We start from the raw sequence: 25,949 nt of genomic DNA on the forward strand, positions 1-25,949 counted from the left end.
GCGTCAAGCACTGACAGGCAGGTGGGATGTAGAGGAGGAGGAGTGAGTGAATGAAAGAAAGATAGAAGAAACACTGTGAGAGGGAGCAGCCTCTGCCCAAATAGCAACATTACTGCTTGATCATCTGGTGTGACACACACACACACACACACACACACACACACACACTGCTTTCAAGTCAGGACTTCCACTGGGCACAAATTCATCTGGAAATGATTTCGCCAGGTGCCGAGAGTTGGTAGAAGTTATTTTTTTCTTTCTCACACACACACACACACACACACACACACACACACACACACACACACACACCTCAACTTATCTCCAATAAGCAGATGTGCATGTTCCATATCTCTTCATGTTAATCTCATGCACTCTGACAAAGTGAAATGTTGTGCGTGGGTTTGTAAGTGAGAGAGAGAGTCAGAGAGAGAATGAAAGAGAGAGTCAGAGAGAGAAAGAGTCAGAGAGAGCATGAAAGAGAGAGTCAGAGAGAGAAAGAGTCAGAGAGAGCACGAAAGAGAGGGTCAGAGAGAGAAGGAGAGAACAAGTCAGAGAGAGAGGGAGAGGAAGAGTCAGAGAGCGAGAGAGAGACCTACCCAACAACCCAGCATTCACCAAAGCCTCTTACACAGACCACAGCACTTCAAAATTCCTTCACACACACACACACACACACACACACACACACACACACACACACACACACACACACACACACACACACACACACACACACACACACACACACACACACACATTCATCAAAAATCATAGATTGTATTTTCCCCATCTCCAATACCTCTCACATTTTGATTGTACCTCCATGGCTTGAAAGGTCTCACACACAAACACACACACACACACACGCACGCGCCACACACACACACACACACACACACGCACACACCCACACACACACACACACACACACACACACACACACACACACACACACACACACACACACGCCTGCACTGACTGCCAGAAAGCACTTGAACCGAGCGGACCAACTATAAGGAACACATTTCCATAATCACTATTCCATTCTGTGCCTGGGCTCTGCACTTGGTCTCTCATTTATATTTCCCTCTATTCATCTAAAAATGATAATTCTAAAATAAACACAAGGAAGGAGGACAGGACAAGATGCAAAAGTTTTGAAATTAACTTTTAAAAAGAAGTGTTTTTCCCTTTCTAACATAAAGAGAGATGCAGGATACTTGTGGTGGGTGTTTGTTTTATGTGCTTGTTTATGTCTTTGCAGATGTAGCAGATGCTCAAGACCTCCTTATGTATACTACAACAGCTTAAGAAATATAGCTTTTTGTGATCCTGAATGATTATTATTGTTATTATACATATTTATTATCCAATGATATCCTCAATCAATAGATTTGGCAGCTTTGCTTGAAATATAACTTAAATGGTTTCAAGTTATATCAATTAACTAAATGATTAATCGTTTCAGTTATTCAATAACAACAATAGCAAATGACATACTTTACCTTCAGCCTAATGCAACAACAGTTCAGGCCTTTGGACATACCTCTACAAATTACCACACAACTTTTTTTATTCAGTAGTAATTTATCAAAGTAAACTGGAAATTGTTTGATAATGTGTTTACCTTTTTTTATACAGTCTATGGTGTTTAGAGAGTAATTTTTACATAGTAACATTTATTTTGTATTGAGTGATAAATCTTACCAATATACAATCTTTGGCTTTATGCGCCACTGCCATTGGCCACTGCGCAGTAAGCAAGCTCGTGACTATTTATTCACAGCTAGTTAGCCCACTGTTAGCGTGCTAGCTAGGAAACTGTTAAGTTAGCTATTTATCTCACTAGTAAGCAGTTAACGTAACGTTTTTTATTTGTTACTGCGTTTATAAAACTATTCCAGAAGCCAGCTAAGGAGGAGAAACTTAACCTAGCTAAGGTAATGTTAACGTTCAAAGTTAGCTAACGTTAGCTGTTAGCTAATGTTTGCTAAACTCAGCTAACATCTGATGATGGGGATCTAGCTAATCTAGTCGGACTGTATGTAATATTTAGCTTTTATAGAGTTAGAAGTATTTCCTGCCACTAGTCAGAATAATTCAATTCTGAAAGGTCCTTGTCCGCTTTATAGAGTTACCTCTTTCATTGTTTACTGCTCTGCTTGTTTTCATCCATTTGATTCCATCTACATTGTCAGTACACTTGGTCAATTTTTATTGACCTTCATTTTGATGCTTATACATTTGTCAAACATGATCCATTAAACACACACACACACACACACACACACACACACACACACACACACACACACACACACACACACACACACACACACACACACACACACACACACACACACGTGCTTTACTGTACAGTGTTGTGTAGTACAAGGACATTTAGAAAAAAAAAATCCCATTGCCCATGTGTTAGAAATTCAGCTGAACAAACACAACAAACAAACACAAAAAGTTATATTATTTAGGTATCGACTGAATCTGATTGGGGTTATTTATGTCAGAGTGGTCCAAGAGATGATGCAAGATCAAAGGTGTGAGGGTGAAAGATGTGTGATCTGGAGGGGGGGGGAGTGAGGACAGAATTTAGGTTTAGAAAAGGAAAAGTCAGAGAAAGATAAGAAAGGCAGAGGATCAAACGGCACACATACTTTCACACAATATGCCCTTTATTACCAGTAAATAGCCCTTCTCTGTGAAGATCATAACAGAGCAGGGTTTTAGGACAGTGGATTTAAGAGCTTGAATGATAAAGAGCGTTCAGAGCTCAGCTTTTGAACGGAAGGGATTAGTTCTGTCGATGGCTTTTGATCTGAAGAGCAGTCCAAGCCTTCAGGTGTTTTCCATAAGACATGTTACTTCCGCCTATATTTTGAGTTTAAAGTAAATCATGCTGTTAGTGCCTCAGTCTTAACTACTACTGTTATTTTCATTATCGATTAATCTGCTGATTATTTACTAGGATAATTGCTTCATTGTTTGGTCTATAAAATGTCAGAAAATCGTGAAACATGTTTATCCCAGTTCCTCACAGTCCAACGTGATGTCTTTAGATGTCTTGTTTTGTCAGTTTATTATGATATAAAACAGAGAAAAGCAGGAAATCTCCATAAATTGAGAAGTTGAAAACAGCATTTTCTTACAATTCTAATTTTAATCAATTATCAAAATAGTTGGTGTTTATTATTCTGTCGATCGACTAATCGATTAGTAGACTAATTAGTAGACTAATCGATTAGTAGACTAATCGATGCAGCTGTACTTCAACCAACAGTGATTTAAAAAAATATTTTAAAAAACAGCAAATTCTCATTAAAGAAAGAACAGTCAGTGAATGTTTGATTTTTCTGGTTAAAAAGTGAACCAAAGTATTAATTTATGAAATGCTTTATTCTGTCGATCGACTAATTGCTTGTTATCTGTATCAGAATCAGAATCAGAAATACTTTAATAATCCCAGGGGGAAATTATTTTCCACTCCACTTCCACTTGTATACCACTCCAGGTATACAAACAACAATAAAAACAACATATATTATCAAGACTTAAAACATGTATAATAAAAACAAATATACAGTAATAATATATAAAATATGAAATGTACAGCGTTAATGTGCAAATAGTGCAATAAAAAGAGAAATGATTGTCTATGTTGAGATGATTTTAGTGCAATAAACAAAGAGAAGTGATTGTCTATGTTTGAGATGAGATGATTACAGAGAGGGGGTGTGTGACTCACTGATATTCACTGGTCTGCTTATATCAATTGGTTCTCAACGTAACTTGTGAAATGACAAAAGCCCCCAAAACCTGTACGCCTGTGGAAATTGTAGAGTAATATGTTGCCTTATTATCCTATGTCTCCTCTCACTCTGTGGAAATTGAAATGACTAAGTGTACTGATGTGTGTCAGAACAGGGCGTCATTGATGTTGCTCAATAAGTAATGATGATGCTGGTGATCAGACACAAAAAGACAGATTCACACACAGACATCCATTCCATAATGACAGGCAGATGACGTGATTGACTCTTTGAAACGTTAGGGGTTTTCCTCCCTCCGTCCCTCTGGCCACGTCCTCCACTCATGACTGACTCTTGCCTTTTGACAGCCACACAGATGGGCCCTTTCCATCTGATGATACTTGTGAAGCTTTAAAAAGGGAATTTTTTTTTTGAGAACTAAATTTAGATTTGTGTGAAATTATGTTTATTCACTGAGCTACTGATGTGACTATTATTTAGCGCTGCTAGTTGCAGCCCAGTGCTCTGTATATGCTCCATTCTGTCCATTTTGTGTTACTTTCTGTTGCTGTGATGATCTATTCTGCCCACAGGAATCATTAGACTTTCTATTTTTGTTGTACTCTAATCATTGCATCATCACAGTGTGAGACGTTTCACAGCACTACTACCAGTGTTCATCATTCAGCTGCAATGTCCTTAAGAGTTCAGATGGTTGTTAATTATGAACAACAAGTTAACAATCTTCATTCATTCACCACAAAGTGAGGACCTTCTGTACATAATTAGGGAACATGACCACTTGAGGGAGAATTTGCAACCCGGGATGGCAAATTGTGTTGTCTGCTTTGCATATGCCTTATGGCATAGTTCCACCAGAACTTTCTGGCCTCCAAACGGATTCTCAGTCTAATGTTGAGCCATTAAACTGCTGCCTTTCAGTCATAATTGCACAAAACCTACTTAAGTAGTCACTTCTTCACATTAGAATCTTCAGAAGTCAGGAAAAGCCCCTAAGTTATGTGAAAACAGAACCATTTATAACCTAGATTCTTCATAATTATCCATGTTCATCATAGCCTGTTTATTCATGTTCTATTTACAGTGGTGCTTACTGCCCATGATTATGACTACAGCTGATTATCATTACAGGGCAATGGTTTGTTAGGATGTCTGTGTTTTTTGGTCATTTTGGTTATTACCTGGCCTCATAGATTTGATAGATTTGCTTACTCAGGTTTTAGATATTTGCGCATGTATTTGAAGGGGTGAGAGGGGCGCTGCTTTTTTACATGCCATATTAGGACTTTATGTCAAGTACAGCACGAAACATGCCATGTGAAAGGTAACCTCAAATTCAGAATATACGTCATGTATTCATTGGGATGAAATGTTCCATCAGAAGCTTCCCATTTTCTTTGTTAATGAACACTTCTGTTCTGTGTTTGTGTCTTTTAGATGTCCATGGACAACAGAAAGAGGCCAACGGGTTCCTCCAACTCTGGCAACTCAGTTTACTGGTCCTCCTCGTTCCCGCGGCAACCAGCCAGGGTCCTGATCGTGGAGGCGCTGCCACCATGGTGGTCAGAGACCTGTACGGTGCTCTGTGATGCTCTGGAGAACTTCCTGTCCCTGGCCTGTAGTCTGGACGGACCCTGTAGGATCCCACTGCTCAGCCTGTACGTCATCAGCAGGCAGCAGGAATGTCTACTGCCATTTGTGGTAAGTTAGATGAAGGCAACGTGTTATTGCTTTTTCTAGTTCCTCCTCTGTCACCCCGCTCTTCCCTTTTTGCATCCTGTCGCCCATGTTATCTCTCACTTTCATTCCTTTTTCTTCTGTCCCTCTGTATTTTCAGCAGGTTCGTGGTAACCTGGCCCGGCTGCGTTCCTGTGTCGAGGAGCTGAGGACTATTCCAGGTGAAGGTTGTATCAGAGGAGCAGCCAGAGGAGGCGAGCTGCTGCGTCAGGCAGTGCTGGACAGTCTGCAGCAGTTTAAACAGTACATCAGACATATCAATACTGACAAGCAGGCCGGCAACAACATATCTGTGGAGGTGAGCATAGAAAGACCTTCTTTTTGCACAACCAGCTCAACAAGAAAAACATAAATTTTTTTTTACAAATCAAACATAGTAAAAAGGCCTTGGTATTGGTCATTAAGCTGCTGTTACCCTGAGGCATCGTTCTAATATGCTTTTAAAAAGATCTCAGGTTCAAAAGTTAGCCTATCACAGATAGGTATAATACTCCAAACTAAATCGGTGTATTTTTATTTATTTTTGAATAAAGCAAATGTCATTCACTCAGTGTGACTCGTGAGGTCTGTCCATTTGATAGCACAGTTTTTTAGGAATAGCATCTTTGTATAGTGTAGTAATCCATCTGAGAGCATCACTCGACCCATCTTCTGTAGATAAAAACTGGAGATGCTGGGGATTGAACCCAGGACCTCATACATGCGAAGCATGCGCTCTACCACTGAGCTACATCCCCATGTTGCTTTACCTCAATGTTTCTGACAAAAGTTGGGGCCACAATAAGCCAGTTTTAAAAACTAAATTAGCATGTGTATCAAATTGATCTGACTGAGAATAGTGTCATTAGTGCAGTGTTTATGTTAATGTCACGAAATTTCACATTCTTCACATTTGAGCTTTAACGATGATCACTGCCAGTGATCAACTTCTGCCAACCCTTTGTTCTCTTCTCAGGCAAATGGGCGAGCATGACAATGGCTGTTCCGCTTCATAGCCTATATTGACATTAAAAATGAACGATCACAGAGAGTATTACAAGTGACAAAAAGTAGTTTTCTTAACTTAAGTAACACAAAGCTTTGGACCATGACTTGACGGGCTTACATCTTCACCTGATTCCCCCATCCACACCAAAATGCAAGGCCAGCATTTTTAGTTGATCCACCTTAGCACTCATGAAAAGCTCAATTGTCATGTGTGAAATAGGGGATGGAGGGTCGAGCAGAGAAAAAAAAGATGTGTTATCAAATGTAGCCATCTTAGTGTACATAGTAGTCTTTAGTTGATGTGACGGAGTTTACATGAAAATATGGCTTTCACAATCATCATTCCAGTGGTCAGCCTCTTCCTTATAAAAGAAAAACATGGAGATGCTGGGGATTGAACCCAGGACCTCATACATGCGAAGCATGCGCTCTACCACTGAGCTACATCCCCATTTTTTACCCTTCACTACTCCAGAGAAATAGCAGCCTTTCAGACGAAACAAATGTTTTGTGCAGTGCTATTGTATAACAAGTCATTTGTACTAAATGTTTTTCTGCTTCTGTCTCTCTAGATCCATTATGAAGGAGCGTCTCTTCAGCTGCAGAGTAGCTCAGAATGAATAGATCCCTTTTTATATTCAAGCTTTGTACTTCATGCTAATGTAGGGAAAATGCTCCACTTATATCTTTTAAATGAGGTCTCTTCAGGTCCAGTTCGGTGTATTTAGCAGCTGCAATAACATATTGAATTAGACATCTAATTTGCATTTTTACAAGCTTAATAAATTCTCTGTTGACAGTCCACTTTAGTGGCCAAAATATATATCAGACAGTCCGCTTAAAATCAGCTCATGTTCATCTTTAAATGCAGAAAATGGGCTCTATTCATCTGCTGCAGAGCCATCTGTGAGTGAGTTGTAAAAAATAACATCAGGAAAGCTTCAATACTTGTGATTGCCTTCCTGCTAGTTTATCCGCTCTGATCAGCTATCATATTTAAGTGGCAAATCCTGTGAGTGCAAAAAGTATTTAAAGCTATAGTACGTAGTTTCTGTTTCCCCCATGAGGAATTCTAAGTAATGACAACAAAACAGGCGGTGCGTCCACATTATGCAAGCCTTCCGTGATTGCGCTCAGCAATGTTTTTTTAATTTGTTCAATTTGTTTACACTCACTTTTAATGATTAAAGTGGATGGAATTGTTGACATCCATATAAAGTCATAGCTATCACCTGGATGCAGCACATTTACTAGAACTATGAATTCCTATTTGTGTTATGTTATGTAAAGCCATCTTTGGGCTAATATTCCGTACACGTTCCAGGCTCAAACCTTGAGACGCAAATACAACATTTTAGATTGCAGCGAATTAGAGTTTAGGGGAATAGTAATATTACTGAAAACTGTTAAATTTAATTGTTGGACATATGGGGAACCAACTGAGAGATGAGCCAGTCACTGTCTTTCTTGATAAATTTGGACAACATGTCCTCTGGATACAAGCCTCTGGGTTGTTGACGAGGATTTCGCAAATCCAACCAGCATTATTAGAAAACTCTGGACAGATGATTACACTAAGACCCAGTGTTTCCGACAGCAGCAGATATGAATAGCACCATTAGGAGACAGAGAGACGCTAAGCAGAGGCATTGCCCTCTGTGTGTGTGTGTGTGTGTGTGTGTGTGTGTGTGTGTGTGTGTGTGTGTGTGTGTGTGTGTGTGTGTGTGTGTGTGTGTGTGTGTGCCTTCCTCTGTGATGTGTCAGCAGCAGATTTTACTTTTGGCCAAACAGCAGAACCCATCAACAATCCCATAATAATCATCATTTACTTCAACTGTTATTGATTCAGTCGGATGCTCAACATTAGTCTAAAACATTAGTTTATCTATGCTCCCCCCGTTAGGCATACACATGCCACAGAAAACTAATTTCATCTCTTTCCATCATCAGACATAGTGAAGACTTGTTTTAAGATGATGTCTTCTGTTCAAATCTACTGCAGAAATCTTAATTATCAAAAATAATTGATTAGTGACAGACATTTTCCGGTGCATTACCAGCCGTTTTGTTCATTCCTGATGCCGTGACGTGTGAGATAATGATAGCTCAGTTACAGGAATCATTAAAATAAATTACAGATCATAGGGCAAGATGGTAGTTAAAGCTGTGTTTTTTTCTCTCATGAAAACATCGTTTCACAGTACGTGTAAGTTAGAGTTGTGTCTTTATACCATATGCCACTTTTCAGTTAGGGTGGGAGTCTGCTTTACTGGGGCAGCGGTTCTGACATCATGTTTTTTAATTTAGTAACAGCAATTTACTGTATGTCATGTCCTTTAAGTACAACAGAAACACAACAGTCAGACCCAAGGAATGCTTTGCTGTGGTGATGTTGTGGCCAGTTCTTCTGAAGATATGGCAACTTGAAGCACAAACTTGATCTTTCATAACGCAGCCAGCTGTAGCAATTCAGAAGTGAGCTTTTGGTAAAGAGTTGTGGGGAGGAACAGCTATGTGGTCCCAATAATAGTCAAATTAAAACTGATTGAGGTTTTTCCACTGTTGTGAGGAAGGAGCAACAGTGTCGGTTTACCCTGGTTGTGTTTTTTTCTCCTCTTCAATCTAATGGGAGTAGAGGCCATCTAAATTAAATGTTGAGGGTTGTCACTGTTAAATGTTTCTTATTTGAGTTGATGTCCTTTTGAGTCCTTTTTATTTTTTTAGTTTGCTGAGGCATTTTTCCATTTTTACTCTTGCTTTATTCACAGGTTACTGTGGTGACCAGCCAGCCAGGACGGGGACTCGTTCGCCAGTTGGAGACGGGGCTCAAAGATGCTGACCTGGTGTCACTGAAGCATCTCCTGGTGGTGCAGATCTATAGTGCGGCAGACTGGGGACAGGAAAACCACTCACCTGAAGCCACACACACAGAGGCTGAAGGTACATGCAGACACCCAAATATGCACACACACACATACACACATACACACACACACACACAGTGGAACAACTTGAAGGAGGTCTGCTATCTACTTTCTTTACTCCCCCTCACTTTCTACATGCTTTCCCCGTGCTCTTTCTTAATCATCTTCAGAGTTTTGTAGCATTGACCTATTTATTACACTACACTGTTTGTTACATATCTACAGTCTACACTGATGATGCATGTCACAATTTATAGAACTTGGCTACAACCCAAACATTTTCCAATCCTCTCAGGAAGACTAATTTCATAATGATATGTCACTCTTTGTAATTACATGAAGGTTTAAGTTGTGTGGTCTGAATAAGTAGAGAGTGCAGCGAGGACTGGATAGAAATGAAGGGGAGACAGAGAGAAATAGAAAGTGAGCGAAAAACATACAGCAAGGAGGCAGGAGAGAGAAATTGAGAGCAAGTGTAAGAGACAGGGTGTGGTAAACACAGGCAGTGAAGTCTTTCTTGTGAAAATATTTCTGCACCATCTGAAATATTCATTTCATGGTGATAAACAGTTGTCTGTATGACTGACTGCAACTTTGTTTTCTCAGAAGTGTTTGAGGTGCTGGAAACAGGATACTGATGATGATGTGAGTTTTAACTCACCTGACACAATTATGTCAGTTATGTAATCCCGCCTAGTTTGTGTTCATCACCCCCTCTTGGTTATTTTTACATCATATCTAAAGTGAAATGTTATACATTTGCCCCAGTTCTCCCCATTAAACCAGCCTTGGTTACCCTTGGAGTCAATCTTGTTTTGGAGCAGCCTTTCAAAAACAGAGCTACTTGGCAAAATAAATCTGCTTTTAAATGGGGGTGCCATATGTGAACTGCACACATTAATAAAATCGTGGAGCTGTCAAAGACCACAGTAGCCACTTTCCCACTATTGCGCCATTGTGAGCTAGGGCTATCTTTGGGCCAGTTGGTGTAAATGGCCTTGGGCCTCAAGCTGCGAAAACCAAAACCATTAGTTTGCAGTATTGCCCCAAAACCTGCTCATAACATGCCGCCTCAGTGTAAACGTCACCTATTCTGCCCATTTCACCTAAGTTGAAAGTGGGACGTGGAAGCTCAAGTTGAGCTATCATGCGATATAAAGTCTGCATGCGAGGCACCAACGAGCTAACGTTACTGCAGAAGTTTGCTTGCTGTTGCTGACCTTTGCTTGGTTGAGTAACGGAGACTCAACGGTTATGCTGAAAAATTATGTTCCTTACAGCAGATGCGACTGGTAATTTTCTTATCATAATAAAATATTGTTGAATAAAAATATATATTCCTACATGTAAATGTAAAGTCCTGAGCTTTGTAGTGGTATCGTTAATAAGCAAGCTGTTGTTCTTTATTTTCAAGTGAACTCAATTAAATGGATAAATAAATGGATAAGAAATTACCGCAAGGGTGTGGAGGACCTAGTTGTGTGAAAAGCAGATAGTGTGCAGTTTTATGTTGCTTTACCAGATAATTACAGGAATAAGAAAAGAATCTGTCACAAAATCATGTTCATATTTTCAGATATATGGAAAAATAACTTTTGTTAAACTGCTCATAACTCATGTCCATAGTGGGGTCATGCTATGTAATGGTAGGGAGACTTCATTTTAGTAACAAGACTAGACTAGTGTCCCTGCAGCAGCTCCTCTAGTACAAATTCCTTTGTATTTATTGTATTCATCGATTAATATGAGTGATGCTAATTCCTCTCACTCTCCAGTGTCTATTAAAAAAAGAAAATGTTTGGAATGTAGTTGCCACAGTTTGATGATAGTGAAGCCTACACCCTTTTAGCTGCTGTGATGCCACTGGGACTAGATCACTGCGTTCCTCCACAGTGTCTAGAAGTGTTTACAGCACTGAGTGAAACATAATAGTCTTCAGCTGTCTGATACTACAGCCGACACTCTCTTCATTATGTCAACACCAGCGGTGCTACTAGACCACTGATGTCCCACATAAAGCTGCTTTATTGGACATGGTTCTTTCCACAGTGGAGAGAACATGATGGCTTGCTACCATGACATCTTCAAACTCATCGTGATTGGCCGCACAAGCATGTAGGTAGCTCAAGATCGCCTCTGGTGAATCAGTTTCACAAAAAAAGAATGGTCAGTTTGAATTTTCATCTTCCTGTGTTTTCTGTCACCATCAGTATTCATGTTTTGACTCAAAGACTTGGAAACATGACAAAACAACGTAACAGCATTACACAGTTGATGTGTTTCTTTTTTCGTTTGCTGTGATATCAATTGGATTAGTAATATATACAGTATAACAAAACAAGCAGGCCTCCTTAAATATGGGACCATTCAGTCTTTTTGTATGAAAACCAATCCTAAATGTACTCTGCCTGGTATTTCAGTCTGTGATATTACTCAGTAAAACCAACACCAAAGTTCTGTGAGAACATAGAAAAGAGAACGGGGTCACCGCTGCATCCAAGAGCTTCACTGACCTCAAGAGTTCATCTGGCTGAAAACTGAAGCAGGCTTAAATCAAAGATAAGAACTTTAGCTGTCTAGTCCGTGTGAATTCAACTCAGACTTACAGGATGCTTGCAAAACTCATGAAATTGGCTTTAAAAGTAGTTTTGTCACTGTTACCAACACCCCTGGTGGAAGATTAAAAGGGTGTTTACTGTGTTAAAAAATAGTTCAGATACCTGCAGTTGCGGTGTATCCCACAAACTGCAGAGCTGCTCAGAAATGACCGTTTTCGATTTTCCTTTATTATTATTTAAATTATAACTCTATGGGGCCTTGTAGCAGGACTTTGCTCTTCAGCCATGGGCTCTAACAAGCAAATTGATCGACTGCATTGCCCATTGTTTATTCTCTCAATTTATAAAGCACTTTGTAATTTTTGGTTTTGAAAAGAGATGTGTAACTAATATGCCAAATCTAATACGCAAAAATAAAGGAAGCCATGTTTATTCTGGGAATACTCTGGAATCTGGGCGCGTTATGGAATCTTAATAGTCTCCGTGTGTGCATGATGCTGAGTAGGAATGCTGTGAGAGAAATTGCAGCAAATATGTCTCACTTGACACCAGACTATTTATTTAAGCTGTGTGTGTGTGTGTGTGTGTGTGTGTGTGTTTTTGTGTGTGTGTGTGTGTGTGTGTGTTTTTGTGTGTGTGTTTTTGTGTTTGTGTGTGTGTGTGTGTCAATCCATGGAGTGCAGTAGTATATTATAGGAAGTGGGTGGAGTATCCATTTTTGTTTTGTACCAGAGTGAGACTTGGAGCCAAAACCATAACTTAATGTTTGACTCTGTGGGTGAGTGAGTGAGTGAGTGAGTGAGTGAGTGAGTATGTGTGTGTGTGTGTGTGTGTGTGTGTGTGTGTGTGTGTGTGTGTGTGTGTGTGTGTGTGTGTGTGTGTGTGTGTGTGTGTGTTTGTACAGTGCAATACAGTACAGTGCAGTGCAGTTGTTTGATAGAAACATCTGTAAAAGAGGACAGTTATGCAAATGTCTAATTTTTCAGTGAGCTGACAGCCGTTGTGCTCAAACCGCATGTGTGGCTGGCTGAGATGCTGCATATTTGATAGTGACTGGCAGCACAACTTTGAGGTCTGCTGTGTGTGTGTTTGCACTTGTAAGTCTTTGTGAGGACCAGTTTGAGGTCAACACCTTTAAATTTAGGACATCATTTGAAAGTGTGGAAATTTTGAGTGTTCCTCAAGTGCTTTTTTTAAGGTAAGGTAAGGTAAGAACCAGGATAAGGGTTGAGGTTAAGCATGCAGTTGTGATGGTTAAGGTTAGGGGCGAGGAAATGGTTGATTTCAAGGAGGGTCCTCACAATTATTAAAAGTACAAACATGCGTGTGATTGTCTGAGGGCCAACGCCTTAAGAGCATCCTGTTTTTGTTGAAACTCATCCAGTGTATCCTTGAATCCCCGGTCCTGTTCTGTAATTGTACAGTTGAGCACCAGGGAGAAGATAGAGAAATGGGTCACGGAGCAAGAGAGAAGGAACACAGAGTTAGAGGAGCAGAGTAAGACAGACAGACAGATGATTATGGTACCGGTGGTTTTTGGTTTTCCAAAAGTTGTTGACTGAAACATATTCAACAAGTTCTCCCACACTGGATGCACTGGTTCCTTAGGGATAAGACAGCGACAAAAACTATTCATTTCCATTGTTTATATTCATAGGAGGAAAATGTAATTGCATTGTTTTGCCCTTAGCTACAAATGAAACAAATTAAATCTGTAAATTATGCAACAATCTTTTGCAGAGGCACTGTTTTGTGAGGACAAAGTTGCGAGTTTGATTCTTTAAGCTTAAACATTGATGATGTAATAATCCTAAGTTTTATTCACCATATCAAATATCAACAAATAAGTAAAAATGTGCTATAGCATATACTCAAACATGGACTATTACTGTTTCCCAAGAGTAGTGTCTATTCTCAGTGCTGTTGCATGTCTCTCTCCCTGCATTTCCTGTCTGTTTATCTCCACTTTTTGCAAAAACTAGTAGTTATAACTGTATTTTTTGCCACATAGTAGACACATAAGATACTGCGTCATAAAAGTCAGACAGATAATAACTGTTGCAGACAAAATGTATGGTCTATAAGTGTTAGCTTTTTTTCATTGGGCATTCCCCAGGGATGTGGGTCTTCCACACAAGGGTCTTTCTTTTATTATCCCCCAAGATGAAATTGGGGTCAGAGTTTGGTAGAAGTAGAGGAAATGATGCATTTTAAAAATAACACTGGCCGGCCTAAAGGGGATGCTAGGATGGTCGGCCACACCAAGGTTGTTACTGATTGTCCCAGAGGGGGAGTAACTTTTTTTCAAGTTTGGCACACTGTATTTAGTCTCTGTTGACCCTTCTGCTGATGCAGTTAATTAGTGGTTTCACAGCTGTTGGCTTTACAGCCATCATTTTCTAAAATGGTCAGACCTTAATGATGAGAGACAGAAGTATAGGTGAAGGAGGAGAGGCCGAAGAGAGAGGGGCCAGGGAACTGTCTTTTCACAGAGATAAGCATTGTGTTGGAGCAGAGCGAGAGAGAAATGCTGATAAAGGGTGGAATACAAAAATAAAGAGAAGATCAGACTGATAAAAAGGAAGATCAGAGAGGAACAGTGACAGACAGGTGTTGATAACAGTATCAGTAGGTAGGTGGATGTCCTCTGGCTCATTGCCTGATTGAGGCCAAGGAGATTCGGTGACATCACCTGAGGCTGACTGTGGTGCTGGCATCAGGCTGAAACCCAAATATCTTTTTACTTGCCAGACTGCATTTTGTGTGTGTGTGTGTGTGTGTGTGTCCTCTATGATCTTGATTTGGCACACTATATACACACATTCACGCAAACACGCACCAGACAAAGCTTATATTTATTCTTGAGGCAGAATCACAAATTCTAAAAAGAAGCATGTGTTTTGGCAGTAAGAAGAGTTATTTTTTGCAAAGTCATCGTCAGCACTAGAGGACACCCACTGTGACAGACAGCCATGCATGTGTGCGCAGACACACACGTGCACAGACACCGTCTGGAGCAGCTACGGTGATAGATTACTACTGTCTGAGTGTCTCCCATGAATATCTTGGCCTCTCCTCTGAACACCATCTCTGTCCATCTCTCTGTCTCTCAGAGCCTGCTTAAACCCAAACAGCATAACAAGATACAGAGTTAGCTGGTCAGATACCACCAATCCACGACTCCACCTCACCCTCAAGCTGTCTGCTTTCCATATCATGTTAACCAATGAGCCGATATTCAAATTATAAGGCTTTTAAAGAAGCAACAAGTCTTAGAGTTGTCAGTGGTCTTGTCTTATTAAATTCTTGTTGCAAATTTCCTCTTTAGGTCCAGAGCATCTTCATGCAAAGTTACAGTAATAATTTTTGCATTTGCCTGTACTGTCATATCCAACAGTACCTAAACTTTAACTGTACTGCGTCTTTAAACGTTATCTTCTATTCAGCTTGGTCAATCAATTTCACATGTCACATGACAATTCCAGTGAAATCCAGTTATCCTATCAGCTCTCTGTGCTGATCTTTGCATGTTTTTTTTAACTAAATGGAGATGCTGGGGATTGAACCCAGGACCTCATACATGCGAAGCACGCACTCTACCACTGAGCTACATCCCCTTCGTACTGCTGATAGCTTGGCATCCTGACCTGTGCACAATTTAGCTGACTAGTGCAGTGCCCGTTGAAAACGTGAATGTTTGGAACAATTACTTGGCCTGTGGTATTTGCTGCTTGTAGAATTCATCAAAACCAAATTGTACCCCAAATGACTTACAGAAGGACCCCAAACCATTTAATATGCAACTCCACTTTATAGCCTACTGACTTACAGTGTAGGCTACTTATACATCAGAGACTATTGTAGACTACTACTATATTTACCTGACAGAGAACGCTGCAGATTCAGAATGTAATCGTTCATCAACCACCAGAACCGGACTGTGTGTGTGTGTGTGTCTGTGTGTGTCTGTGTGTGTGTGTCTGTGTGTGTGTGTGTGTGTGTGTGTGTGTGTGTGTTTGCACGCAGAGGGAGAGAGAGAGAGAGAGAGAGAGAGAGAGAGAGATGTCTCGTGTTGGATCGTTAACGAATTTAACATTTCAGCAGACATGTTCATTTCCATACAGGTTTAGTGGCTTGACGGTTAACGGGGAAGTAGGGGATTTGATTCGTGGGGGTATTTTGGCGACTTAATTAACCCGACCCAGGGTGAGTCTGATGAAAACTGATGTATCTGTCCGGTTCAACTCTGAGATTTTCTCAAAAAAGAAAAGAGTCCTCCCGCTGTTCTAAAGCATTCTGCATTTGGTGTCTGCTGATGTGCAGGTTACCTTCCCCCAAACACGGACACACATACAGATACGTCTCATTTTATAAAATAGATAGCCTGCCTATAACTGGCATCACGCTCTGTCTGCACTTGTTATCTGTGGTTGTGCTTTGCATGTGTGGGATTCTGAAACCTCCTTAAATTCGTAAATTGACGTTTGTTTATTCAAAGTCAAAGACAGTCCAAAGTAGTGCAACTTTGCACATTTTTTGGGGTCTGAAGTGTATGCCACATTTTAGCTGCCAAAGCTCCGCTGCTTTCTGTCTCTGGTCCTCAGTGTGAGAGGGGGAGTGGCCAGCAGCTAGAGCGGCAAAAGCCAATGTGTGCTTCTTTTACCTATATATTTAATGATATCTTTTGCATTTCTAATCCATACAACGTCAAAATTGGCACTGCACTTTCTCGTGCCCGTAGCAAGACACCTGTCAAGTTTGAAATCCATCGGACTAACGGTTCGTGAGATATGCGCTTAACACCCACAACACACACACACACACAGACAGAAAGACGTTCCTGCAATTTATAGATAGATGTCAAAGTAGTAGTAGTACTTAAGTAGAGCTCTGCTGTGCATACATTTTGTGTGCCACTGTCTATATTTGTTGATATTCATTGCTTTTTCACATAGTATTCAAATATGTATGTGAATAAGTGTGCTTGTGTATTTGTGTGTTTTTCACCCTTTTGTTGCAGTATTATGACATTGTGACGCATGCTTCTAAAAACTCCCTTTAAATCCCTTCCAAACAGCTGCCAAAAAAGGTTTCCTCAACATCTTATTTTGACAGATATTCATTCAAACTGTTTTAGTCTTTTTCATATCATTTCTCAGCTTTGTCAAAGCTTTTATTTCATTCAAATACCTAGTTTGCAAATGCTTCTCAAAGTGACAACACAGTCATTCCATCCACGTATATTTAATCCCAAAATCCAGGTTTCAAGTGACAGCCGTTCTTCTATTCGTTTTTTTTTTTTTTTCTGGATTGCCTTTGGAGGTTGTGTATTATTGTCATTGATCTGTCCTCCATTCATCTCACATCAATAACCTCCTGTATTGCTTCTCTACTTTAGCTCTGAGCCTTGAGGTAAACATTATTTTCTCATCCACACACCAACACAAACACATTTGGGCTCCGCAGACAGTGTGCTCCTCCAGGAGTTTCAAGGCTTTTCTACAGTCAACATCGGTGTATACTGAACCCAGGACCTCTTGCATGTTACCTCTGAACCACATCCTCATATCTGAATGTGCATCTTTAACCCAGTTACTATGTTCCTCTGCCAATACATGCTAAAGAAGCTTTACATTATGAATAAAGTTGGAGATGCTAGGGATTGATCCCAGGACCTCATACATGCGAAGCTACACTGAGCTACATCCCCTCCATCTAAGTGTGATATTTTGACTGACAGATAAGTGGCTCTTTAAATGAGAAAATGTACTGATAGATTTTTGAAAAGAACCGGCATCCCATTATTGTTTCTGACCTTTGATCAATTTTCAAAAGTTACCAGGACTGCAAAATGTAAAACTAATGTGTATATGTGCATAACATGTGACTGTGCAATTGCAAATCATCATATTACATTCGGTTTAAATTAATTTTCTTTAAAATGTTGCTAGCTGCTGGAGCCATATTGTCTGTATAGAAACTCAAAACCAAAATGTATATATCTTTCTCATGTACTGGTGAAATATCCCCCAACAGTATATCACTTTCATCCTTACTACCTGGGAGCAGTAATCATACTACAGTACTCTTTGTTTTACAGTACTTAAATAGGCAAATTCAGGAATGGATTTTCCTTTCTTAGGCAACTACAAATCCAATCCAGTGGTCTTGGGATGAGATCTCAGATATGGAGTTACTTAGAAATGAGTAATCAAATCTTATTCGTCAAAAAGGATTTGCTTAGACTTATAGAGAGGTCATTGAAATGTAAATGCTATCAGTGTTGTCTGTCATTTGGAGTTCAAACAATTGCTCATAAAACCACATTTACTGATAAAAAAAAGAGCTAATCTTGAGTGCTGTTTTTCCTGAGACATTTGAGCTAAAGGTAGAAGCCGTCTAAAAGCAGACTCATATCTTGGACAAATAGCTCTTTCAAACTGACACCCCATCAGCAATTCTTGGATCCGTCTCTCAATAGAAAAGGATTAGAGCCCATTATATCTCCCCTAATCCTCTCCTTGCAATCTCTCTCTCTCTTCCTTTTCTTCTCTTTCTCTCTCTCCTCCCAAACTGCCCACAGCACTAGCTCAGTGTCTTCCCATCCAGATTCATCTTTTCTTTTCCTATCTGTCTGTCCTGTTTGTACGAGAGATAAGGAGCTTTTACACGGGACACAGGACAGTTGTTGTAGTTAAGACGAAAGGAATAGAGGGAGTGTGTAAGACAGAGAGAGAGAGAGAAATGTGTGTTTGTGTTTATGTAACTGAGCGTGCATGTCTGTTTTTTGACCAATTGTAAACTCTTGTAAACTCTTGTGTGTCCCATTTGCTTGAGTACAAATATGGCTATAAATGAGTGACTCCTGAGTGTCTCTTTTTGCATCTTCACTCTGTGTGTGTGTGTGTGTGTGTGTGTGTGTCCCCTCACCGTTGTCATTTTCCCATATCATTTTCACTTTTCTTTGAAACATTCTCTGCTTCACGGGATCTGCCTTGCTCCATCAAAGCGCAACAGAGAGATGAGAGGACCTTTTCCTTGTTCCTTCTCTTCTCCCTCCAGCTACTTAATTACTTTCTACTCCTCCGCTGCCTCCCTTTTCCTTCTTTCCCTATATCTCATTTCAGGAGGAGAATTTCCCAGCTATCTTTTTTGTCTCCAACTCTCTCCTCCCTCGTACTCTGTGAAGTATTTTCATTTCCTCTCAGCTTTTATCTTCTTCTAACTTTATCTCTCTTGTATTACCATAGATTTATGATGTATTAACCTGGATTTATTGTACTCCTCTGCCTAAACCGCTTGTGATTTATTTTAGTGGGTCTGCTTAGATTAAATCTAAACTACATTAAATAAAATGCTACTTTAATACCAGTCTGCAACTGTGAAACGTAGTGTTTAGGTAGCTGAAATCTTTGATTAACTTTAACTTTACACATGGAATAAAGATATGTTAGGCAGCCACTGTTTAGCATGTTAATGTTGCAAAGATAAAAAATGACACACACTGAGGGGAGCCTGTTTTCAGTCTATACACTCTACATCAGATCACAATTGAATATATATACATGTTGCCATAGATTGTGGGTGTTCTGTATTGTGTAATCATGTTAACTGTTACACTGCCTGCAGTACTGTGCTTTATCTTTGTGACTGCCACCTTGAATATGTAATGCTCTCATTGTTTAGAAGTGTTTTCCTTCTCCTTATTTGCCTTCTGCAGAACACTTAAGCCATTTCCATGCCACACACAGTTGCACTTGGATCAGCATACATCCCACAAATCCATTTTGAGTCGCAAGAATAATGACTCTGAACATTTGTGTCCCTTGAGAGGAGGATTATAATTCACTGGCCCAAAGCCAAGATTTATAAAAGGGTGGGACAAGTCATCCTGAGGACTCACACTGAGCCCTATTTCTTGTATAACATTACAATAATAATGTGAAACTTCATCGATCCCCAGAGGCAACGTCTCCCCTCAGTTTTGCTTCACTCCAAAGGCAGTAAAGACCTACAGAGCAACAACCATGGCGTTTTTTTATAGAGGCTTTTGCAGAGGGAATGCTTGCAACTGGGATTGTATTAACTGTGGTCATCTGGACATTAAATGACACTGTCCCTGAAACCTGACCCCGAAAGAGCAGAAAGCCTTAATCTTAGAAAAAAACTGATTAATAGAGTCATACACTGGGGCTCAAAGTATTGTTTCGCTTATGACATATCTACTCTAATTTGTAAAAAAAAAAATCACTTTGTTTGCTAGCAAGAAAAACATAAATGTTTGTAAATAGTCCTGCACATAAAATCGCCTGTGAAGTGCCAAAAACGTTTTTTGCCACCTTCAGACAGAGCCAGGCTAGCGGTTCCCTGTTTCCAGTCTTTATGCTAAGCTAGGCTAACCTGCGGTCTGTAGCCTTATATTTAACTGACAGATATGAGAGTGGTATTGGTCTTCTCATCTACTTTAAAAGACTGTTTACACGATGACGCTCTCGGGTGAAAACGAAAAAATATTTTATCGGATGTGCCTTTCGTTTAAACAGCGACGGCGTTTTTGGGGCTTAAAAACGCAAAAAAGTGAAACCACCCTCCAGAGTGGAAATCTTAAAAACGCTCCACCGTCGCATAAAGTCCAAACGCAAAAGTCTGAAGACAGAGGTGTGGAGAGAGACGAGAAAAAGGCGTCTGTTGTTACGGAGTAGGCTACAGAAATTATAGGCTCCTGTTAGAATTTCAATGTAATGGCTCAATATTTAAGTGATTTCAACAATGTGGATAAGGTTGTTATAGTTCGATGACGATATGTAGGCTATTCATTTGAGCCAGAGCAGGTGACAACGTTACGGATGAATAGAGAGAGAGAGCGAGCGAGTGGCAGCGGTCAGCGGGCAGAGGTCAGAGGTCAGCGGGCAGAGGAGGGTCTGCTTCAGCCTCCTCTGCCCGCTGCCTCTCGCTCTCAAGCAGCGGCTGAAGGGCCGCGAGGCTCAGGGTATTGGTAGTGCTCCCGTGGGTGCTGTGTTGTGGCTTATCACGGTCAATCGTGCCGGTCATCATCAGACAAACATGCAACTCCACCTCCTCGTCTTTCCAGACAAGCTTTTGTTGTTCGGCGCCGGCATGTTTTGGTTTCGCGCTACTAAGGAGAGAAGTAGAATGAATGTTCTACGCAGGTGGGTGCCTTGGTGGTGTTGTGTGGCAGTGCCACCTAGTCACCTGGAGTGCATACTACATCGAATTTCACACACTTTTCACGCAGATTTCCCCTCCATAACGCTCGTCTAAACGCAGAATAAAAAGTGATAACGCAACGCCACTTTTGCGTTTTCTCTTCAGATCGTTTCCGTGTAAACATAGCCTGAGTCTCCGCCAGAACAACATGACATCATGACTTCGCGTAAACATACACGCCACTTTCCTAAAGCCAAGTGCCGTGTTATCTGTACGCATTATGAGCTGTCCACGTGTATGTCTACACTGTATACAGCGGACGGCAGTCTAGACCATCACAGCATAAACATACACGGCACTTTCTAAAGCCACGTGGCGTGTCATCGCGAGGCTACGATTGGTTTTAGGAAACGTCACAGAAGAACAAAGAAGAACAGGGTTGGGTTTAGGAAAAGAAGAACAGGGTTGGGTTTAGGAAAAGAAGAACAGGGTTGGGTTTAGGAAAAGAAGAACAGGGTTGGGTTTAGGAAAAGAAGAACAGGGTTGGGTTTAGGAAACGCGTTTCATACTACTTGCTACGGCGTCAATTAACACTCAATCGCAAGGTAATGTAAGTCAATGGAGGCCAAACGCCGTTGATAAACATGCTAAAAAGCGAGTATGCGTCTTGATAACATGGCAATAATGGCATATGAATTGGCGTGTCATACATACACCGCTTCATGAGATCAGTCTGGCCAGAAAGAGAATTGTAAAATGAACTATTCCTTCTAAGGATTGGTTCACAATTCTTCAAGTCTGTCTTAAAGCACTAGTCAGGTGCCCATAGGAACGTTGCAACAGGTTATACTTGCTGTAATCAATCCCCTTGTTTATACTGGCTATTAAAAGATTTTTGCTAATGCACTTTCAACATAAGTGATGAGGGATACAATTCCCTCACACTGTGCACAAATGTATTCAAGTTTATCTGAAGTTGATGTGAGTCTTTTTGTTGCCATCCTTCCACGGCAACTCAACAGGGAAACACTGTCTGGTGTTATTATTTCTTTCAGTATCCCCTCTTCAGTAAATCTAAAGATTTTAATTAGTCTGTAATTTCACCGTGATTGTGTAGTATGCTACCCTGGGAGTAACTAGAGGATGTTATTGATGGCATTTGTGACTTGCTCAGTTCATCAATCTTGTGCAGAAAACTAAAGTATAAACTCAACTCCTGTGGGATGTTAATAAACCATCCCTACATTTTTGTGTAATTGGTTCTATGTAAAAACAACTTCCCACCAGACTTTTCCTTCTCAGCTACGATTACAATACCAAACCTACAGTCATTGAACCCAAGGTCGCTCTCTCCCTCTCAGTCTTTTTCTCTCTGTATCTCTCATTTATTTAATTTTCCATCACAGTCAGCTAGTTCAGTTTAGTGTGTGGTGAGTTAAAGTGGAAGGAAACCCCACCCAGACCTGCTGACATACGCGCACACACCCAAGCACAGCTACTGTGAAACATTCACACAGACAGGAAGCACGCTGCACACACACTCAGATTATTTGGCCATAAATTCAATTGCAGAAATCAGGACAAATTCTGTGCTTTCTCTCGCTGTTTTATTTATTTAGTATATATAAATATGGTTTTACAGGATTTATATGAGGATGCATGAATTATAGGAGTGCATGTTTTTCATCTTGCCACACACACACACACATGGTGCCAAGGTCAGGCTGTTCACACCTCTGTGTGACGTTAGCTGAGCAGCAGGTGGTCGTACAGATGGAGACCGGTATCACTCTTCACACCAGGATATGGAACCTATTAGTCCCACACTGAGAGATGGCTGTTTGCTCCGCATCATGCATACACAATATTATTTATCTAAACCCTCCTAACATCTTGTTTGTCTGTCAGTCTGCCTCCATATACATCTTTTAATCTATTCTTTTTTACTGTTTCACCATTTTCAGAACAATTTGTCAGAAGGTCATGAGAAAACTAATCTCATAGTATAGCCTGACAGACATAGTTATAACGGAAAACTAAAAGGTTAATATCAGCCAGCTGATGCATTAAAGGGTGGAGTCTTCCTGTGGTTGCAGTTTGCAGGTACATATTTTTTTTAGCCCAAGAGAGCTGTTTCAGTTACCCCTCTCTTGCTCTTTCTTTCAGAACAACAGATGGTTGCTTGAAGAAAGAGCAAGAGAGAGAGAGAAGTATAGAAAAAAATATGGAAAGGGCTCCTCGGATTGGTCCACAGCTATTAAACACCCAGAGAGTGTTGTTACTCTTTCTTTTCTCCCTTCTCCCACTATACCTGCATCTGTCTGCCACTGTCTTGTTCTGTCAACCATATTCCTCTCCTGTCTTCATCACGTGTCCCTAGTCTTCCGTCTGGACCAAAATTGGTTGCCGACTAACTTACTGAAAGACAGATTTTGCTGTACGTAGAACCACACCGCTAGTGTTGCTACAAATATGCTAAATCTTTTAATTTCTGTGGTTTCACTGCAAAAGAGATTTAATCTGCTGGGATTGTTTTGTCATCACAAAACAGCAATTAAACACTTAATTACTAATTTCTTTTTAATTTGCCTGCGGTTAGTTTATGTCTTAACAAGCACCAAAATTAGTCCAAACACTTGAATGGGCTATCTATATAATATCAGTTAATCTCCTATGTATGCAGTCTCTGCCTTTAAAATATCACTCTCTCATCTCTTCTGTAATGACACACTTTCTCTTCCTCTTCTCACTCTTTTGCTCATTTCTCACTCATCAAGGCAAGGTAAGTTTACATATTTAGCACATTTCAGCAACAAGGCAATTCAAAGTGCAAAAGATACACCACAAAAGGACATTGAAGAGAAAATAAAATAAGCTCAAATAGAGTGTGATAGCTATAAAATACAAGAATAAAAGTTACAGTGCAGTGTGGGAAATTAATAATTATTTAAAATCCATTTTATAGGGAGGTCTGTAAAGACACCGTTACAGTAGTTGAGTCTACTAAAGATAAATGCATGGACAAGTCTTTAATTGAGTTCTTGCATATTCATTCATTGATTTGTTCAATGCGCTTACTCAGTCCCAAAACAACGTCCCCTGGTAATGTAAATTAGTGTGTCGTCTGCAAAACGATGGTAACTTTTTTGTTGTTTTCCATAATCTGAGCCAGTGAAGCAAATAGATGTTAAACAGAAGAGGCCCCAAAATGGAGCCTCGGAAATTCCGAGTACAAATGGAACGCACCCATACTGTATGTTGTGGTCAACCGTGTTGAATGCCGCAATGAGAACCAGTAATAGTAAGACTGACTTTTTGCAACTTTTTGTGTTTAAGTGGATGCCATTAAAGACCTTAACTATAGCACTCTCAGTATTGTGGTGTGATCATAAAAGCTGACTGGAAGACATCACAGCAATTTACCATCTCTTATTTCTTCTCTATTTTCTTCTAATTTCCTCTTTTACCTTCTCTCTATTTCTCTAATCACAGATTGTAAGAGGACAAAATCACCGCTCCTTGTGCATGTCTCTGTCTCTGTTCCTGTCTTTTTTTTATCTGTATCTGAGCATACACAGATGGACTGTGTCTCTGTCATCTCTCAGCTTTCAAGCCACTTAAGGGAAAACAAGGTCATTCTTCCCTTCTCTTTTGAGAGGTTTGTTATTTGCTATCACCTCTCCAATCTCTCCACCCAGCTCCCATCTCTTCTCTGCGCTCTCTTTTATAGGTCTGCTCTGTCACCATCATCTCTCCTCCTTGTCTCCTTTCTTTTTTCTCAAAAGTGCGTGAGAGTCACCATGAGTGTGGGCTTTTGTTAATTCCTAGAAAGTGGACTGTTTTCAGCTATAACTGTATGTATTCAGTACAACTGTAATAAACAATTAACGATGTTAGGTCCTCAAAAAAATATACTTCTTAAAAAAGTGTCATTTTCAATCTTTTTCCTTCTTTCCTCTCTTATGTACCTCATATGAATACTGTCTGCAGAGCTCTTCTCATCCTCTGTCCTCTTGTGTTTTTCAAGCGCTTCAAAGAAGGCATCCAGCTGCCATCCTCTGACTCTCCATGTCATTCTCTTCAATCTAACTTTATTTCCAGATTCTGCTTGAAACCAGGCAGTTGATCTCTTGCAATCACTTTACTTCTCTCCGTCTGACGATCAAACTCTCTGTAACGTGATTTATTTGCATTAACATGGCTGCAACCACCAAGGCTTATATAATTGGTTTGATATTAGTTTGTTGACTGGACAGATTTGTGATTAGTATCTTTTTTCGAAACATATTTTCATTTAGCATACACTGGGACTTAGCATATGCACAGAATCAAAACCTGGAGAATGAGGTAACGAACCTAATGAGCTGCCATAAAAGGATCTTCCCGTTTTTTGACCTTCTGTCAAGTACGTGTCGCCATATTAGGGATGCTCCCTCTTAGTCGATTAGTCGACTAATCGGTCGTTTTGGTCTTAGTCAACTTAGATTTCTTTAGTCGATTAGTCATGTTTTACGCTTTTTTCATGCTGAATGACTTATTTAAGAAACGTACAAGCACATCTCTGGTAAACACAAGAATTAAAGTGGTGCTTTTGCATGACTCTTTGAGGAGAAACTCCGATTTCCAGATCTGTCGATTAAATCAACTAATCGATTAGTCGATACAATTGAATGAGTGTTAGTCGACTAAGAATTTCTTCAATCGAGCACAGCCCTACGCCATATATCTTCTTTTTTCCTCAGTGATGATGGCCAGATAACTGCTGCTGCCCCCCTCGTCCCTCTTGTCCT

At 40.2% G+C, this 25,949-nt stretch overlaps 1 protein-coding gene and 3 non-coding genes across 5 annotated transcripts in view; 1 reads left to right on the forward strand and 3 right to left on the reverse strand.

Annotated features, from left to right (window-relative positions):
* The first annotated feature begins 1,755 nt into the window (after nucleotides 1-1,755).
* Nucleotides 1,756-25,949, forward strand: part of LOC120572135 (meiosis 1 associated protein) — a 39,826-nt gene continuing 15,632 nt past the window's right edge. The window contains exons 1-4 of one of the 2 annotated variants that reach the window (XM_039821278.1): nucleotides 1,756-1,943; nucleotides 5,223-5,486; nucleotides 5,623-5,820; nucleotides 9,278-9,449. In XM_039821278.1, the coding sequence (XP_039677212.1) occupies nucleotides 5,223-5,486; nucleotides 5,623-5,820; nucleotides 9,278-9,449 (634 nt within the window). In that variant the 5' untranslated portion in view covers nucleotides 1,756-1,943. The remainder of the gene's footprint in view (nucleotides 1,944-5,222; nucleotides 5,487-5,622; nucleotides 5,821-9,277; nucleotides 9,450-25,949) is intronic. The other variant, XM_039821279.1, reaches the window with a different exon arrangement.
* trnaa-cgc lies at nucleotides 6,188-6,259 on the reverse strand. Its single transcript has one exon. It is a non-coding gene; the product is annotated as a tRNA-Ala (tRNA).
* Nucleotides 6,889-6,960, reverse strand: trnaa-cgc. Its single transcript has one exon. It is a non-coding gene; the product is annotated as a tRNA-Ala (tRNA).
* Nucleotides 15,537-15,608, reverse strand: trnaa-cgc. Its single transcript has one exon. It is a non-coding gene; the product is annotated as a tRNA-Ala (tRNA).

Source organism: Perca fluviatilis, chromosome 14 (genome assembly GCF_010015445.1).
Source record: "Perca fluviatilis chromosome 14, GENO_Pfluv_1.0, whole genome shotgun sequence".
Classification (NCBI taxonomy): domain Eukaryota; kingdom Metazoa; phylum Chordata; class Actinopteri; order Perciformes; family Percidae; genus Perca; species Perca fluviatilis.